Source organism: Prenolepis imparis, unplaced genomic scaffold (genome assembly GCF_030444845.1).
Source record: "Prenolepis imparis isolate NDT839.2.m4 unplaced genomic scaffold, iyPreImpa1.0 SCAF_9, whole genome shotgun sequence".
Classification (NCBI taxonomy): domain Eukaryota; kingdom Metazoa; phylum Arthropoda; class Insecta; order Hymenoptera; family Formicidae; genus Prenolepis; species Prenolepis imparis.
In genome coordinates this window covers 3,085,649-3,105,793 of record NW_028141167.1, presented here as the reverse complement: position 1 = coordinate 3,105,793, position 20,145 = coordinate 3,085,649, and the positions used below count along the sequence as shown (strand labels likewise).

Sequence of the window (20,145 nt, the reverse complement as noted above, 5' to 3'; positions counted from 1 at the left end):
GCGTTAATACGAATACCGTATCGGCGCGCGTTCATCTCGTATGTCGCGTATCTCAGTTTTCCGGACGTTATTACATTTTTACTTCTTGAAAATCTTAACAGTAACACAAGAAAATCAACTCACTGCACATCGAACATCTAATAGATTTATCATATTTAACTTTTATCACGTATACTTTTTTTTAATGGATGATAGGATATCTATGATGATGAGACTTTCATTGGATTTTCGCTAAACATCTAATATACTATGTAACAAAATAATCATCGTTTATATTTACTTCATTTAAGTCGAACAATAAGTTTCTCTCAAGCGATGCCGCGATTTTCAGGAAAGATGCAACGATCTTTTTTCGTAAAAGTTCTAAAAACGCGACGGATACGCGATACACGGACCGTTCGTTCATCCGGTAACGCGCATACCCGACACCGAAATTGCATACCTCCGTATACGCGTACATACGGGTTGGGAACAAACGAATAGGGTTGTTCGGCCGCCGTAAAGGGTCCGGTGGAACGAGATGGAGAGGCGACGCGGGCGGGAGGAGCTCGCTCGGAGGGGTTGAAGGGAGCGAAATGGCGGTGGATGGTGGTGCCGGTGACTCGGTCGCACGTAGAGACCGAGGGGTTTGGGAAACGTAATCGCTCTAGCCTCGCGCGCCTCAACGGACTGTTCCCCTCACCCTCTTTCCTCCACACGCGTTTCGTCTTTCTCTCTTTCTCTCGTTCTCCCCCCCCCGCACGTCCCACTGCTATTTATTGTTCACACTCGGCCGGTTCACAACATAAATATGTTACACCTATGGCCGCACCTATTGCACCGAGTTCGCGAATTCCTCCACTGCCGGCCGAACGAAGAAAGAATGTCCGCAAATGGGGCGAATGGTGGGTGGATTGGTATGTTTTGGGAATAAATTGCCTCGTTTGCCACGCTGAATGTCGTGCTCGTATGTTCTTTGAAGTAAAGTAATAAATTTCAAAATTTTCTAATTAATTAAAGCATTATGATATATACGTAATTTTGTAATAGAATATAAAATTTACCTTCTTTATATATATGTATATATTATATATATTTTTGTTTGATTATAAATAAATTTTATTTTAATACACACACATGTGTATGATTTAAAAGTTTTAGTTGCAAAGACAGTTAAGTAAAAATTATAAATTTGCAATAAATAATGTTTTAAAAATGCTTCAGTATTTATTACAAAAATTATGTCTAAATTGTCCAGAAAATCCATGTAAAAGTTGGAGCACATTAGACCTACAATACATATGTATATACTATAGTAAGAATCAATTTTTTAAAATATGCAATTTTTGCTATTTTTAGAATACTTTCCTATATTCTAATTATTCTTTATATCTTTCGCATAGCATGATATTAAGTTGAAAAAAGTAATGCAAAAATAAAAATTAGTTTTATACACATTAATCTTTATGTTTTTATAACTATAATAATTTATAATTATAATTAAATATAAAAAATATTGATTTTCAACAAATGTACACAAATAAACTACAAAATAAAATCGCTCGTCTAAATAATTTTTTTTGTAAATAGGTTTTATCTTTTTATAATTATAATATAATTAAATGTATAAAAAAATATTATAGTATATAATACATATATATAAATTATTAAATATGTATATAGTTGTAAATCATAACTTTATTTTTCTAGAAAAAATTTAAATTATTTAAAGTTTAAAGTATAGATTTAAATATTATATACGTATTATTTCTCTATCGTTTTATTAACCTGAATATGTTTTCACCGTGTTTTACGCAGAAATTCCATCAATTTTTTTAAATACTTTCGTGTTACACCCTCAAGAAGTGCTTCTCTTAGGGTATACGAACATAGGGTGTCTATTTGAAGGGCGGTAGCATCGAGGGTTAAGTTTCAAAGATAAAAGAAGGACCAACTGTTGAATATCGGCTCTCTTCAGCCGACGCCAAGTGCTATTATACATCAAAGTTTCTTATATGTAGCGTATTATATTCTAAAATTTTTTACATATCATATCTTCAAAAGTTATTAAGAATATAGCATTATCTTATATTTGACTAATTTATTTTCACATAGTACTATATGCAAATTAACAGTTTTTTAAATTTTATTTCGCGTATAAATTTTCTGTATTTTTAACAATAAAATATCAATCGTTGTACATTAATCATAAGATAATATAAAAAGTTATAAATATGAATTAAGATTTTCTCTCACTTAATTATTATAATATTATAATAATTTCATATAAATATCAACAGGAATGGAGTACAATATACATAATATTTTAATATATCTTAATATTTTATTCGTGGAATAATTAATAAAATATTTTTTTGTATCGTATTTTTCATCCTTTTTATCGCATGCACATGAAATTTCTTTTATATTTTTATATATATTTTTTTACATATTTCTATAATAAAATATTTGATTTAAATGCATTTTTGTTTTGTCTATTATTTATACGTTTACTCTTACAAATATTTTATTTTAAAAAGATATTAATGTGTGAATTTCAACCATTATTACCATTGATACTATAATTTTGACCAATGACCACATCTTTGATTAGACATAATAAAATTGAAGGAGACACACGAATATACTTTTATGCAAATGACTATATAAAAAAAATATATTTTAATACATATAAATAAAATTATTTACCTAATTTTCCAAATAATATATAAAGTAAATAATTTACTAACCTTTGTCCGTAACTCACGTTGAAACGTCTTTGTCGATAGTTCTTGATTCTCAATGAGGACTCGATCTCAGCAGGTTTTCCGAAGCACGGCTAAATCTTCACGTCACAGTAATATAATACGACAACGACTCAGTCGATCGTTTATATAAAACGCGTTGAGGTCGGAGGGGAATGGAGAATGAGAAAGAGACAGAGAGATAGAGAGAGAGAGAGATAAATATCGGGGTGAAGAGAAGGGATGTGAAAGAGCAAGGGGGATGACGATATATAGAGGGGGTTGAAAGGTATGAGTTACAGAAAGAAGCTATTCGGGAGATTCGCGCGGAAACGTAACGGAGATCCCCCTCGTAGAGAAACGCGTTCTCCAGCGACACGAGAGAAAATATCTTCTTTTTTCTCTCTCCCGTAAGCTCTCTTGCAAGCGCCCGCTCTCGCGCGCGCACCGGGCTCTCGCAGCTCCGCGAATGCACGTGCAACTCGAACGCGTGCCACGTGGTGTTTGGTCGGAGTGGCACAGCCGCGAACGCCGGAGCCGGAACGGCGAGCTTGCAAGCACTCGGCGCTTTCCATTGGCCGATGGGTGGAAACTGCGCATGATTGCGGGTGTGGCCCGAGCTTGAGGGGTGGAATAAGCTCGGATCGGCGATAGGACATCCCCGAGAGGGCACGTCTCCGTGGGTGGTCACCGGGTGCCCCCGGTTGCCATCCCGCCCCACTGAAAGCTCGAAAGCTCTTTTTCCTTAATCTCGTAACGAGCGCGAGAACTGCTCTCCCGTCCGAGTTTCCAACTTGCGAATTGGCTTCTTCCGCGCGAACGGGCGTGCTCTTTCGTGGCAATGGTATGGCGGCACTCAAGTGTTCATCATCGCGTGGAAAATCGCGCGGCAAACGCGGGAGATTAAGTCTCAAGTGGTAACGTCAGCGTTATGTCCGACACCTCGGTATACGTATGAGATACTTTGAAAAAGCGATCTTGGAGTGAATCAAATTTTATAAAAAGATCTTGTAAGTGATATTAATTGAAATTATTATATAATTTTATAATGACAAAACTATTTATATAATAGCATTTTTCAGAAACATGCATTATATTAGGCAGAAAAGCAATATCAATACATTTTTCGTAAATGATATCTCTAATTGTAAATTTTAAGAAATGTTGATAGCTATTATATCTTGAGAAAAAAACCATTTTTTTTAGTGTAGTTTATGAAACAAACTAAAAAGTATACATATTCGAAATTTTTATCCAAACCTTCCGCGTTTATTTATTCGCGCTATCCGAGATGACAAACACGGGAGTAAGTCTCAAGTAGTAACGTCAGCGTTAAATCAGACATCTCGGTATATGTATAAAATACTTTGAAAAAACGATCTTGAAATTAATAAAATTTTATAAAAATATCATGCCAAACCTTTCGCGTTTATTTATTAGCGCTATCCGAGACGACAGAAGCAGAACATTAGGTCTCAAGTAATAACGTCAGCGATAAGTCAGACATCTCGGTATACGCATGAAACACTTCGATAAAGCGATCTTGAAATGAATAAAATTTTATAAAAAGATCATGTCAAACCTTTCGCGTTTATTTATTCGCGCTATCCGAGACGACAGACGCCGGAGATTAAGTCTCAAGTAGCAACGTCAGCGATAAGTCAGACATCTCGGTATACATATGAGATACTTCAATAAAGCGATCTTGGAGTGAATTAAATTTTATAAGATCATGCCAAACCTTTCGCGTTTATTTATTCGTGCTATCCGAGACGACAGACGCAGGAGATTAAGTCTCAAGTAGTAACGTCAGCGATAAGTCAGACATCTCTCCTGCGTCTGTCGTCTCGGATAGCGCGAATAAATAAACGCGAAAGGTTTGGCATGATGTTTTTATAAAATTTTATTAATTTCAAGATCGTTTTTTCAAAGTATTTTATACATATACCGAGATGTCTGATTTAACGCTGACGTTACTACTTGAGACTTACTCCCGTATTTGTCGTCTCGGATAACGCGAATAAATAAACGCGGAAGGTTTGGCATGATATTTTTATAAAGATCCGAGACGACAGACGCAGGAGATTAAGTCTCAAGTAGTAACGTCAGCGATAAGTCAGACATCTCGGTATACGTATGAGATACTTCAATAAAGCGATCTTAGAGTGAATTAAATTTTATAAAAAGATCATGCCAAACCTTTCGCGTTTATTTATTCGTGCTATTCGAGACGACAGACGCAGGAGATTAAGTCTCAAGTAATAACGTCAACGATAAATCAGACATCTCGGTATACGTATGAGACACTTCGATAAAGCGATCTTGAAATTAATAAAGTTTTATAAAAAGATCATGCCAAACCTTTCGCGTTTATTTATTCGTGCTATCCGAGACGACAGACGCGGGAGATTAAGTCTCAAGTAATAACGTCAACGATAAATCAGACATCTCGGTATACGTATGAGACACTTCGATAAAGCGATCTTGAAATTAATAAAGTTTTATAAAAAGATCATGTCAAACCTTTCGCGTTTATTTATTCGTGCTATCCGAGACGACAGACGCGGGAGATTAAGTCTCAAGTAGTAACGTCAACGATAAGTCAGACATCTCGGTATACATATGAGATACTTCAATAAAGCGATCTTGGAGTGAATTAAATTTCATAAGATCATGCCAAACCTTTCGCGTTTATTTATTCGTGCTATCCGAGACGACAGACGCGGGAGATTAAGTCTCAAGTAGTAACGTCAACGATAAGTCAGACATCTCGGTATATGTATAAAATACTTCGAAAAAACGATCTTGAAATTAATAAAATTTTATAAAAAAAATTATGCCAAACCTTTCGCGTTTATTTATTCGCGCTCTCCGAGACGACAGACGCAGGAGATGAAGTCTCAAGTAATAACGTCAACGATAAATCAGACATCTCGGTATATGTATGAGACACTTCGATAAAGCGATCTTGAAATTAATAAAGTTTTATAAAAAGATTATGCCAAACCTTTCGCGTTTATTTATTCGTGCTATCCGAGACGACAGACGCGGAAGATAGTCTCAAGTAGTAACGTAGCGATAAGTCAGACATCTCGGTATATGTATAAAATACTTTGAAAAAACGGTCTTGAAATTAATATTTTATAAAAAGATCATGCCAAACCTTTCGCGTTTATTTATTTGCGCTATCCGAGACAAAGTTATCACCATAAAATGTTTTCCTATATAATGTTAAGAAATAACGATATTAATATAAGAAAAAATATTAATATTGACCGCAATAACAGTACAGAATAGTTTTCCTTTTTAGCAACAGGTGGAAAGCATTCGAAACGCATATCACGAAAAAAAAAAAACAGAAGGAGAGATAGAGTTGAAAGAATGGGGCGCCGAGGGGAGATAAGGTGCGAAGACTCGAAGTATGAAAGTTAAATCGTGATTTAAACACATTACTTGCGCAATATTCGGTCAGACGATTACAAATGCAAACGATTTGTGGATCCTTGACGAGGTCGCGTATCCGCGATAAAGCGAAAGTATAATCACAGCTGGTAAATAAATCGGATCGGCTAAATAGCCGGCGAGTCAGTCAGAGATTGGCTCTGTTCGATGGACAAGAGTGATCTCCGTCGCATATTTACACGATATGCCTACCACGATTGGCGTATTCGCCGTTTTACCCATTCACTCTCGACGGGGTGGTATTTGCGTTCAAACTTCCCGACGTGATGTATTATCGATTATGGCTCGGATTTTCGAGGTCGACGTTCCATCGAGATTCAAAGATGTTCTTATTACGAGTTTTAATTATTTGACGACTCGTATGAGAGAGAAATCTCTCCATTATTATTGGCTCAATAATTTTAATTCTTTACAATGACACACATTTCAATACAATAATAATATTATAATGATAATATATGCAAAATGAGACGGTATCTCATGATTTTACAGCCATGAAATATACGTCATATTTTTTTAATGAGTTGAAAGAGTTTTCTTTTATAATGAAGTTAGTATCTTGTAACGAAGTATATAACTTCGAATTTCAATCGCATTGCTGATTCCTCAAAGAGATGATGAATATTTTTCATCGTAATTATTTTTTTTTAATTGTCAAATCTAACGCGAATGCAACTATTGTTGATCGTATTCGATGCTCTCAAACACAATGGCAAAATGTGAGCTCAATGAAGAATATGTAATTATAATAGTCTTTCGCATCTAATCTTAGAATATCACATCTGTCAAAGATCGAGCGTCTTATGCAATATTGAGAAGCTAGAAGATCATTTCGGTATATCTTCAACTAGACGTCTGAACGTGAATGTTTAACGGTCCGTCGTCTCGGCGGCCGCCCAATTATATGACGTCAATTATTGATTAATTGCAATTATAACGCGAACGGTTTCGAGAGGGCCTGATACGGATATAACGATCGCCATTTCATAAATTCGCAATGACGTGCGAGAGAGAGAAAGAGAGAGAGGGGAGAGGGAGAGAGAGAGAGAGAGAGACCGCGTCGCGCCGCGGCCTCTGAGTGACGTGTCATTTATCGCATAACGCGAACGTTTATGCGCATTCGTGTCGCATAATTGCAATTAGAGCGGAATTCATTTACATCGACCGACATTCGATTTGTTCCGAGAGAAAGCCCGGGATTTACACGTACCCTCGACGCGGCGCGGAGCGCGCGTGATCGTTCGTGTTAGTCGTGTCGGGATTTATTTCCGCGCACGTCAATGCCGCCGCGACAGTTCCGCGATGTAAATAGGATTGGATTAGCCGTTGTCGCCCGCTTTCGCGAGCGAGAGAGAAAGAGAGGAAGGGAGAAGGGGAGAGGAATAACTTCTATTACGCAATAACGAAAGATAAACTACCGAGAGCTGCGACGAGAAACGATAAATAAATCAGATCTGTCAAGAGATATACAGCCCTATTTCGCGCGACGTAAGCAAACGATAAATGCAAAACAACATGTTCGTTCCGAAAGAATAATTCAAGTGTTAATTAAAATGTTTTGATGATAGAAATTAAATAAATTATATTTTAGAAAAATTTTAATTGCATCTATATCACAAATGATATTTTACTGTAAATATAAATTTTTTATCTTTCGACAAATAAGATTTTTGTCATTTATCTGCCTTTTATAATTCTCAACATTTCAATTTATATATCTTCCTTTTATAGAAATAGATTTTGAAAATTTTAATTATATATTACAGAGAGAAGTTTATAGATCTCGATATGTATTTTACATAAAAGCCATCTATGAAATACAGAATATTCTAGAAATTATGTTTTTTTAAACATATCTTTTTTAGTCAATTGGAAGACGATCTTACCCTGATAAAAGTATCAAAGCATATATAATTAATATTCAGATAAAAATAAAATCGACTTGAAATTAATTAAAGAATAAGATTTCTTCATGTTTTCGTCTGAAGATAAATTTGCCCCAAGTCTCTTATTTTCAAATCGAAGCAAAATAATCGATGATTACAAAGATAAATTAATAAGCAATGATGTGAATATATAAAGGAGAAATTTGAATTTATAGTAGAAACGAAAGACAGTATCGCTGCGTTTTCCAATTGTTTCAATCTCCGATTGCGAGTACAACTCAACGACCGACAGCTCGATCCGAAATTTTATACCAATTTTTCTAGAGCCACACCATTCTACCTGGCGCGTCGGGATTAAAAGATAATACCGGCGATCCAATTTAATCGCACGATTGACGGGTAAACAGACACCGCGCCGTTCACTCTCGTCCTCCGTCCGTCCGTTCTCCACCCCTTTTAGGACAAATCGTCCGTGGCGCGATGCCCCCAAACTCGGTAGAAAATATAATTCAAAGATATTTATAGCTGGATTACCGCGCTGGAATTGGGTATCTAATATACATGACCGAACTACCGGGTTGCCCGAATTTTAATTGTCCTACCGAAAAACCAGTCGTTGGGATATCGATCCGCGACGATCATCGAGCAAACGCGAATCTCTGTAAACGTAGAGTTACAAATGCTGATGACACATTTGACCTCTTCGCGGGTGAATGTCACGTGTGATTTTATACCGCGAACTCGCGATCGAGATCGTGCGCATACTGGACAAGAGTTTCTCCGTGGCTTTTGGGCAAGGATTAGCCACAATTGATAGCCACGAGAATGGAGGGACGTTCCTGAATTTGTCGTACAGTCGTAGCCGTTCAAAGAGCGAAAGCTCGATCGCAGTCTTACGCGATTCGAATTAATATTTTGCGCGGCTACATTTATTTATTTTATATATGATTTATATAGTTTCATCGATTGTTCAAGTTTTTTTTAAGTTTTTAAGTCCCCCGATATTCTCTCAATTACTTAGATCGAATTAATTGCGGAACTTTTGGCTACGGAAGCGGCTATCATCCCGTTGTCGCGACTGGTCCGCGCGTCTAGGAAAGCCGAAACGACGAACGTAAAATCGCAGAACGTGCCGAATGCGAAATTAATTGAAGCCAGCCGGCGCGGCGCGGCGTGCGGCCTCACCGCGGCCGGGTCCGCAGGGGTAATTTTGATCCGGATCCGGGAGTTAGTGCCGGGACAGTGTTCGGTGTCCAGTGTCTGCCGGACGGACAGCACGGCGCGGTTAGTGCCGGGCCAGATGTCGCCACGGGCGTGACGTCACCGGTTAACTACCCCTCGTGGCGGACACTACTACAGCGGAGCGCGCCTTCGTCCACCGACGGACACGATATGCGGGGATGATTCTGATTAATTACCGATAGTTACACAAGCTGACGCCAGACTCTCCGTTGACAACCCTCCACGGTATCGCCGGACCGCGCGGCAAATCCCCCGCCTCCCTTACTCATCTCGCCGGCTATCGAAAAGTCGCGGAAAACCTCGCATATTTTTTTAAACCGACCGGATATTTTGCCGTAAGTTATATTTTTCGTATTTTTCATATTTTCACGCAAAACTCACTTCAGTCATATAGTTCGTAAGTTAAGCACGAATATTACAAAAGCAATAGCACGAAATGTGTAGAGCGATTTGTCTTTATTATATGCTATTTCGTGGAATATGTGTTGTATTAAACTCTTTCGAACGAAATGATTACAAATCAGATATCACATCTATTCACGCAAAATTGCTATAATATATCATTTTACGATATTCTGATATTCTACACTGTATTCCGCGCCGTATATGTACAATAACGCGCCGATTTATTAGAGGCGTCATATATCGGATGGATCAAACAATCCGTTTACGTCTGATGTAGATTTTTCGGTACGTATCGCGCGTACCCTCCCCCCCGTGGAACGTTCATTTATCGATTCGCCGAGGCTTAATTCATTTCGAGGGTCGCGACGAGGGAGGAAGGATTGTTATTCGAGAAGGGATGAAACGGTGCGAGCAACCAGTGCCCCTCTCTCGTCCCCCTTTTCCACCCCCTACTCTCTCTCTCTCTCGTTGCAACCAGCCTCGCGCGAGGCGCATCGGGCCGCGCGGCCGAACGATCGGACCGCCAATATTTGGCAATTACGAAATATGAGTTTACATTTAATAATTGCGGTAAACACCGGCGGACGCGTCGAGTGGCCACAGGGGGTGAGTCCGACGAGATACGGTCGCGGCCGCGCGCGCCCGCTTGGGATAAATTCCGATTTACTCCTCCCTCCCCCTCCCCCTTCTCTTCTGTTCGCTTCGCTTGTCTCCCTCGTACTCTGAACGATATACATTATTATTACAGACGACATGTGTCGTTGCATCTTACTAACTATCGATCCGAAGCCTCTGCTTTCCATCAATTCTCGTGCGTTTTTGTCACATCTGATTTTACAGTTTTGCAATATTTTTATTTTTATCAAAGAAAACGAAAGATTTTCGTGTTAATTAGCGACCAATAAGATGGAATCACGCATAATGTCTGCATAATATTTAATATATAATTATTTGCAATTGCTATAAAATTATTACACAAGCACTTATTCCTTACACGACGAAAATATGTAGCCGATAAATAAAATTTATCTCTCGCCTATATCAGAGAAAACACGATATATTAATTCTACGCAATAATAAGATTTATATTTCGCTGTGTTCTTGAAACATAATCAAACTTTCATTTCTAACAAGTTTCGGAGCTCTCTTCAATGGAAACTATCAATGGCGCGGCAGAGAACATTCGTATTAAATTAGACAAAATCGACTTTGTTGTACGCGAGGTTGAAATCCGCGTCTGCGGGGGCGCATTGTCGCGAATAAAGACGGAGGAGAGCAGCCGTCTACGGGATAACTCGATTAATGCGAACTATCGTGAATTCGCGCGATGCTGCCGCGTTGAACAAAGACGACAGATAGGTATTAGGGCGAGAGAGTCGGCCGAGGGAAGGGAAAAACAGGGGGTGAAAGGGGAGGTTGTCGCGAGAGTTTGGAAACGCGGGAACCACCGCGCGACAAGCCATTAATGACGATATGATCGATATTAGCAAATATTTCCCACGGGATACCTCGTTGCGCGACAGACTCCAACACTCCTCTCCCCCTTTTCCCCCTCGTCTAGATATTTCGCGATCGGCGTCGGTTATCGGCAGCGACATTTATTCAAATGTAATATCTCGCCTTTGAAACGAAGATTACCTGCCTGGGAAATGTGTCCCACAGGTACACATTCTTCTTTCTCCGATCCATTCCTCGTTCTTGCATGATCTCGTCGTCACTCCAACGAGAAGCCCTTCGTAGCTTGTATATCTATTGTGTATGTATGAGGGATATTAATACAAAAGTTTGTATTCAATCTCCTTAGTAAGATCGCTATATAAGCGTGTCATGTACGGATGGCTAATAAATATGGAAATGCCCGAAATTTGCATTTGCTTCGAAACTAATATCTTTATATTATAATATATTTAATATTATTTATTTTTATCACAGTTTCAGTACTGCTTTTCAAATATTTGTATTTTTTAAAACAGAATATACAAGCATAATATAATATGTCCTAAAATAAAGTGTCAAAGAGCATAGAGAGATAATCTTAAATTTATATTTAAAAAATAGAGATTATACGTTACAAAGATTTTCCTGATACGATCTCATTTTCTGAAAAATATGAAAAATATGAAGATGACTTGGAAGAGAAGTAAGCTTTTCAATTATTTCCCAGAGAGTACCTATTCATTTTTTTTCCTCTCCACTCACTGCTACGCACGCAATGTACGCATGCACGCACGCGCTACGTACACCCGCTCGCTCATTCGTCTCGCAATCCCCTTCTAGTTAGTGTCCTACGGTAGTTGAGAAAGTTCTCAGCCTTCTCTCTTAGCGCAAGCTGTTCCACGCAAGGCGCTCGCGCCTTTTTCCAATTTCTTAAAGAGCCGCGACAATTTATGTGAAGCCTGTTCATAAAGTACGGCGACCCTCCTACGTCTCGTCACCCTTGCCGGTCCACCAGTAAACCCGGGAGCCACCCTCCCTTCCCATCTCTCGACGGAGTTCTTAAAAGTTACTTCGACTCGTGTTTCTCGATACTTATTAGCTTTCTTCGGCACAAAGCCGTCGACAAAAGGCGCAATCACTGGAATCATGCGAGCACACGTGCGCATATCTCGGAAGAAACTTTATTAATATGTTAGTGCCAAAGTCACATGTGTATTTTTAACATATATCTATAGATGCAAACGGTAGGAAGAGAAAGAGAGGTACACTGCACATTTTATTTCACCTTTCAATTCTGAAACGCGAAAGGGTGTAACGCATGATACGACTTGAAACGTCATTTCTATAATGCAATCGGTAACGCAAATAATTATTAGTGTGATTTACATTCGAAATATCAAATATATAAGATGTATCCAATCTTGGAAACGATATCGTGATCGTGTGTGGATACTTTAGGAAATTGATTAGAGGGGTTGCGGGAGGGTGCTAAGAGGGAGGCTACCTAGTTTCTTGCGTCTCCGTGACGTGGCAGCACCCGTGCCACGATGGGGTGAACTCGTTTTCAAGCGTTTCTTAAAACTCACCCCTCGCTCGAGTACGACATGCACAGTACATTTGCATATCTCTAAACTGATAAATAAATTTTTAAAATTTAATACATTAATTATAATTATTTATATACAGCTCATATCATCAATCTTATATTTCTTGTTTGTAATAATACTTTTGCTGTTTATAACTTTGGGAAGAAATTATAATATATCATTCGTATTAACTATATCATGCCGAGAAAAAAGACTCACAGTGAGAAACGATAATGTACATAAATTTTAATTTAACATTTGTAATTTTCGATGTCAAGCTAATGTTGTAGAGTACGAAATAAGACTTGTTCAACTAATAATTTCGAATAAATTCTCGACAGTTTTCCGTGACCCACATCGACTTCAGAATGACGCATCGAATCTCTAACTATTTAGTCGCAAAACGGAAGCATTTCTTTCGCGTTTTTCAAGAACGTGCCGCGACGTTGAACGGTCGGAGCGATCGAAGTGGCGCATTGCCACTACAAAGTTGTGCACGCGTCGCGATTTCTTCATCATCCGTTAGACGAGAGAAGGGGAGCAAAGAGCCGGCAAGGAGGATCTCTGCTTTCTTCTTTTTCGATTAAAATTCAACGCCCGTCGGACAGCCCGTGTAATTGGCCGAGATCTCTTTAAGCGGGAAAATTACCCAGAAGGGGTTGTAGAGCATCGAAGGTTTAACAGCCGACCGAATGGCGAGAGGGTGACAGGGAGGGACGAAGCTCAGAAGGGGTGAAAGCCCGGTCCAGCTTTCCGCCCACCGTCACCCTCGAGAGAGCAAAAATCCTGCCAATAAATAAATTTAAATACATGAATATCTAACCCCTAACCACGGACGTTAAACGCCGTGATAGCGGCTTTGCGGTTTCTAACGGATATTGCCGCGTAAATAAAGCTGAATAGACCATCTTCAAGCTCATCGTCCAACTATTCTTCTAATTATTCGCGATGATACATGTATAACAGTCTCTCTGATAATTTTGAAATTGAAGCGAAAAAATATTCCGACATATCAATAGATTTTCAAGACGGAGAAGAATTCTTTGCAAATTAAACTTCAGAATGATTATAACACTTTCTTCATTAATCTATAAGATTGACTTTGTTTTGATAAAATTTTTCTTTGAGTTTCAGCTACAAAGATACATAATGTTAAAAAAAGTTCAACATAAACGATAATCTCTCGATATGTTTCCCTTGAAGAAAAATCAGCAAATTGCTCCAAAAATCTCCTATTAAAATAAAAATCGCAAATTATGAGACTATATCTCATTATTCTTTTTGAGTCAATTTATGAATCCAATAATAATCGAGAGATAAAAGAGCTGTTAACATAACACATTATTGCGACGCATCTCAAAGCATCCCCGTCGCGTTGACGCGAATGTGAGACTCGCTGCCGCGCGGATATTTCTGCAGCTAATTACCCCCGCGCTTTTGTACTCGTGCGGAATAAAAACGGTAAAAAGGATAATGACTGAACCTTCGTTCCCGTGCACGACGACGTTCTCGCGTCTCTCTCTCTCTCTCTCTCTCTCTCTCCCTTCGCGCTGCCTTCCGCATCCGCGCGCCCGCTGACGTCACAAGTTTCTCGGGGTGTTTCTATACCAACCCCCGCGCGTCCGATGACATAAAACCGTGTAATTAGCTATGTATGCCTCTTGTCCGTATTGGCCCGCCGCTATTGGCGGTGCACTTTAGAGCATGCACGAAAGAAAGAGACACGTCGTCGGAGGGAACGAGAAGGACGGAGAGCAAAAGAGGACGAGGGAGGGACTGGCTGGATTCGGGGATGAGAACCGGGAAGGGTGAGAGACCAGGGGGGTGAAACGGAAAGGGAGAGGGGGAAGAGAGAGAGGGGGGAGCGGTATGAAGTACCCGCTAATTAATACCCCTAATTGCACCGACCCCAGCCTACACAGCCACCGCCAGGGCTGCACGTACACCGGGAATACTCGTTTTCAGCGCTCATCCTCGGGCGGGCAGAACTATGCGGCGCAGAACTGTTCGCATAGCTCGCGCGAGAGGACGCGAAAGATTAAACCGGTTGGAAAAGCGCCTCGAAAGCGGAACATTTTTTAATTGTCTAGAGCGTGTTACGGATTCGTGCGATATGAGGGAGTTGTAGCCGGGCGCGTCATTTGCTTTCTGCGACGTACATTTTCATGGTTGCTGGCATTTTTCTCGTGAACGATAACGCTTCGCTAAATAGTCATTTTTCGCGCTTCTTTACTTTTCGAAAATTGCGCTAATAAAAGTTTCACGGATCTTCGTTAGAACATAGAATAAATTTAGGAAATTTCCCCCTCCTCGTCTCATCTAATCTTTGGAACTATTTAATATTTTAAAGATATTAAAAAAATATGCGTGATAATATCTCTCTCATTTTCATATTTAAAAGTACAGCGAGTTAGCAATGGAAATAGTACAATACGATTCCTTCTCTCAGTTACATTATTCTATCATTTGACATATGATTGATAATATTTTAAAATTTTTATAATGGATGAATAAAATGGATGAGAGATTCTAGTATTAAAATTTAAGAAACGACAATTTGAAATATAATGCAGACTGATTCTCAATCAGTGAAATTTAGAAACACGCGGCTGGGATTTGATAAAGTTTAAAATTGCAGAAACCGAGTATAATAAGTGCGCTATAAAAAATGTAGTATATGTGAAATGCAATATACGTCGAGTAAGGGCATACGAAAAGAAAAAGTATATATTGTTGACACATCGCGTTTGCGAAGATCGGCACCGCACTCTTTCGAGGACCCCGTGCGTTTTAAACGGAGTCGTAAATCGCGTGGCCATATTTTCGCCGTTTCTGTGCTCGCACATATATATAACCGAAGGTGCCGCGCTACCCAAAGTTTCGTAGGCGCGCCATATAAAGGGACGATGAGGGTGAAAGGAAGCGGAAGCGGGTGTCATAGGATAAGGATAAGGAGAAGGGACGCCCGCTCGTGTCGCCGCCGTTTTGCCGCCGGTAAGTCCTTTCCCATATCGACGGCGATGTTAAGTTATAGCGCTATCCTGGCAACATGTCGCCGGGTTTGTTCGACAAACTTTTCAATGTCGACATATATTTTCCGCGCACGCCCTTTTATGAGCTGTTGAGCCAGTCTTTCGAGCGGCTCAGTCGACAGTAAACCAATTCGACAATATCGATCTCTCTCCGAGTCTCTCTCTCTCCTTTTTTCCCTTTTTCTATTAAATATCTTTAATCTAAGATTATAACAGAGATCTCTTTTTCTCCCCCTTTCAAAATCTGTATCTAGCGACAATAATTAGGTAATAGTCGTAATTTCGACAAAAATTGAGAAAATTCGTTTATTTTATATATTAAAATTTATTTTTTTACCTGGACAATTCGCACTAAATTATATCCTTTTTCCAACTCTCGTCCGGTCCATTTTATTTCATCTATCGTTATATTTCCTATTGTGAAAGTTCGCGATAAAATTGGCAAAACGCGATGTGCACGCGACTCTCGAAGCGGCGAATTCGATGCGTGCGGGATTTTAGATTATGGAGTTAACGCGTTATGGAACGAACTGGTTAACGAGTGCGGTTAACCAGCTCGCCGGAACACCGTGGATGTCGTCCTTGAATATATATGGCCGGCGCATTCACATAGCGGCTCTGTCTGAACATATGTTGCCAGTTTCTGCTAGTTTCGGGGTCGTTTTCATCGCCGTTTCGTATATATACATATATAGGAGCGGCATCTCTCTCGCTGCCGCTCGTCACTTGCCGTCGTATGATCGTCTGTGACGACAGAAATTTTGGCGTCTAACTGCGAAAGTTCGCGCCTCATTAACGTTACTGTCATTACGCACGTGCATCCGACTCCGATTTTGTCGGAGCTTGTCGTCGCTGGAGCTCAAAAGCTTCGAACTTGACCTACGCTATTTAATGACGTTATTTACCTTCGTTACATCACGCGACGGTCGTAAAATAAAATAATTAATATTAATTTTTTATTAATAACAATTAATAATTATAATTGTAATGACTTGAGAGAAGGAGGAGGCTTAGGAGAGGCATCGGGCATCGGCGGAACAACCCTAGGATAAATATCATTATTTGTATATTTCATTAATTCGGTTCATCAGAAAAACTTTTATATAAATTGTATACTATTTCTATTTTACTAGAACAACCCAAGCGCGCGTTACGCGCGCGCCATTCTTCGGTTTTGTATTATGAAAATGATATTTAAAAAAAAATAATATAAAGTTTATTTAAACTCGATTAAAATTTTTTTACAGAAATCATTTGATTAAAGCGTTAATTTACTAATTAAATTTTTAAATATAAATGTTATAAAAAATTAAAATAGTAATATGTTATAATACCTTATTTTCGATTAATATTTTTTGACAGAAATCAGCTGATAACTCAAAAATATTAATCGAGTTTAAAGTATTATAACATATTATTTACAATATATTATATTATTTTAATTTTTATAACATATTATTTTAAAAATTAATTAGCAAATTAATGCTTTAATCAGCTAATGTCTGTCAAAAAATATTAATAAAGCGAAAATTTGCTAATTAAATATAGCTTACATATTTATATTTATATTGTGTATGTTATAATTTGCTAATTAAATTTTAAAATAATAATATGGTAAAAGTTATAAAATAGTAATATGTTGTAAGTAATATGTTACAATACCTTATTTTCGATTAATATTTTTTCTTTCTAAAGCTATATCTTTCGAACGAATCTTTTTCGAGTTTTAATTAATTATTAATATTAAGTCATATATATGTATATAGTATCGCGCGCGCGTTATTAGAGTGAAGTTGCCGATGTTTGTAGTCTCGGCCATTACCGAAACGCCGCGAGTATCAGGCAGTTGGAGCTGCGTCCCGCTGTGATTAATTAGTAAGCATAATCGTTAGAAACGATTTCTAACCTTTATATTGTAATATTTATCAATCGCATATCGTAATTTCAACGTTAATATGTAGTCGTAATTATTCGAAACGCATATTTCACGAAAAATTGGATGCAAAATTTCTTGCCAACATAACCCAACTTAATCTGTTTTTGCGCGTGCGAATGTGTTACGATCCGTGGATATATCTATCGTTAATTCTAGCTTACATATTTATATTGTGTATGTTGTAATGCGAAATAATAAGATTATTCTAATATATGTATGTATTTTATTTGTTATAGGTAGCATTGCGATACACAGGGCGATTCACGCGTCGTGTCGGGAGTGCCGTGTAAAGTTTCGCGTGTCGGGAGTGCCGTGTAAAGTGTCGGGCAATCGTAATTATTCGTATTTTCGCGAGTGTCGTGAATGCTTCGAAGGATCAATGACGATCGACCAAGAGAGGAGGAGGAGGCCCGGGGAGGCATCGGGCGGCATCGGGACAACTATGAGGTATGCAAAATAAAACATTTTTTTTTAAACTGCAATGATAGCGGTAATGGGGGTATATATGTTGAAAATATTAAAATAGTAACATATATTTTAAATAATATGTTATAATATCTTATCTGCGATTCATATTTTTTGACAAAAATCAGCTCTGATAATTGTCAAAAATATTAATCGAATTAAAAATATTATAACATCCCTTTCTAAAAAAGGCACGTTAAGTCGATTCTTGCAAGTATTGTTGCATCTTTTCCGATGCTGATTAACTGTTTCGATTTGCATTGTGCGTTATATTCGTAGCATCGAGAGGCTGTCATCGCGAGGATTAGTAGTTTAACAGTTTGTTTAAAATAAAATTAAATAAAATAATATGTTATAATAATTTATCCGCGATTATTTTTTGACAGAAATCAGCTGATATCTGTCAAAAATATTAATCGAGTTTAGTATTATAATATTTTATTTAAAACTAATATCATTATTTTATTTAATTTTATTTTGAACAAACTGTCAAACTGCTAACTCTTGCGATGACAGCCTCTCGATCTACGAATATAACGCACAACTCGAATCTTGACAGCCAATGAGCATCGCGGAAAAGCGACAACAATAAACTTCGATATATGCGAGTATCGATTTTACATATCTTTTTTAAGAAAGGATTTATTTTTACACAGAAAGAATTTTCTCTTAAAATTTACCCTGAAAATCATGGTAATATGGGACAATATGGTATGGAAAGAATTTTAAAAATATATTTGATTAATTTTACCATACTTTTAGTAAAATTAATTAAACATATTTTATATTTTATTGTGATAGATATTATTATTTTTTATTGTGATAAATATTAATCAGAGAAATTCTCATAACATTTATTTTATTTAAAAAATTTATTTTTAAGAATTTATAAAATTATTCCACATATATTTATATATCTGTTTGTTATATATCGGACATAAAATTCAGCGCGTACAATAATAATAATTTCTTGGAATATTAATTATTTTCAGCATTGTTATAATTTGGATTTTATTTGTATGTTACAGACAACGTAGCTTCGATGTCAACAACTCCGCTTCTGCACATCGATGCCGGTGAGTGATAAACTTTTATTTAATTTTGAGGTAACATTATTTTAATAGTTGTAAGTGAGAATTTCCGCGATCGCTGCTTCTTGAAGAGATTAATCCTTTTAATCGCGCGTTAAAAATATTTGCATATACCTATTTATTTATTTTTTCTCCCTACATCCTCTCGCAAGAATCGCATCGTTTACATCGTTGCATCGCGTATTCCGCATGAAAGCGAAATAATAAGCGGCCGCAAAAGCTCGCGCGCATGCATATCGGAATACTTCCACTCTTTACGGTTGCGCGTATCATACAAGCGCGCAATTATAGTCGCGGGCGCGCAATGTCAGCCGCGTATGTGCTAATCACTCGGTGCGCGCCGGTCACCGCTAATTAATTGCACGCGGCCGTCGCGAATCAATTCCATTGTCGCTCGATAAAGAAGCATTCACCGTGCGAATATGTAATTACCGATCGATCTGCGCATGCACGACCGGCGCTCGCACGAGCATGAGCGAGCGCCGGCTTCGAGATTACCTCGAGCTCGATTTTACGTGAAAGTGGATTCGATTCGGCGGGTTTCCGGCATGGAAGCGAGCCAATGTAACTCCGCGCTGTGTATATTATTAACATGTAATTGAATGGTGCAAGAGAGAAAGCCTGAGAGAGAGAGACGCGTATCGGTGTGCAAAGTCATGCGCGCACACGCACACGTATATATGTATATATATACGTATATAGGCAGATACACACGTACATCACGAGCGCGATCCATTGTGCGAAGTCGCGTGAGCACCGCAAGTTAATTAAGAGCCTCTAATGAACCAGCCGCGCCGCAAACGACGACGGCACAACGCTCGCGTCTCGATCGATTAATTAAAAATCTTGCGCGACATCGCGTCGTCGCGAAAACGATGGC

At 38.4% G+C, this 20,145-nt stretch overlaps 2 protein-coding genes across 5 annotated transcripts in view; one reads left to right on the top strand and one right to left on the bottom strand.

The window, feature by feature from the left end:
- The window catches only part of LOC145940632 (LIM domain only protein 3), a 79,039-nt gene extending 75,781 nt beyond the window's left edge, over positions 1 to 3,258 (bottom strand). The window contains exon 1 of one of the 2 annotated variants that reach the window (XM_083045991.1): positions 2,730 to 3,258. The gene's annotated coding sequence lies outside the window, so the exon portion shown is untranslated. The remainder of the gene's footprint in view (positions 1 to 2,729) is intronic. The other variant, XM_083045990.1, reaches the window with a different exon arrangement.
- LOC145940633 (uncharacterized) overlaps positions 1 to 20,145 on the top strand; it is a 211,464-nt gene that overhangs the window by 95,060 nt on the left and 96,259 nt on the right. The window contains exons 2-3 of one of the 3 annotated variants that reach the window (XR_014426052.1): positions 17,946 to 18,156; positions 19,203 to 19,250. Coding sequence is in view for 1 of the 3 variants with exons in the window: in XM_083045992.1 (XP_082902118.1) it covers positions 17,946 to 17,999 (54 nt within the window). In the remaining 2 variants the exon portion in view is untranslated. Of the gene's footprint in view, positions 1 to 17,945; positions 18,157 to 19,202; positions 19,251 to 20,145 lie in introns of those variants that run through there. The other 2 variants (XM_083045992.1, XM_083045993.1) reach the window with 2 other exon arrangements.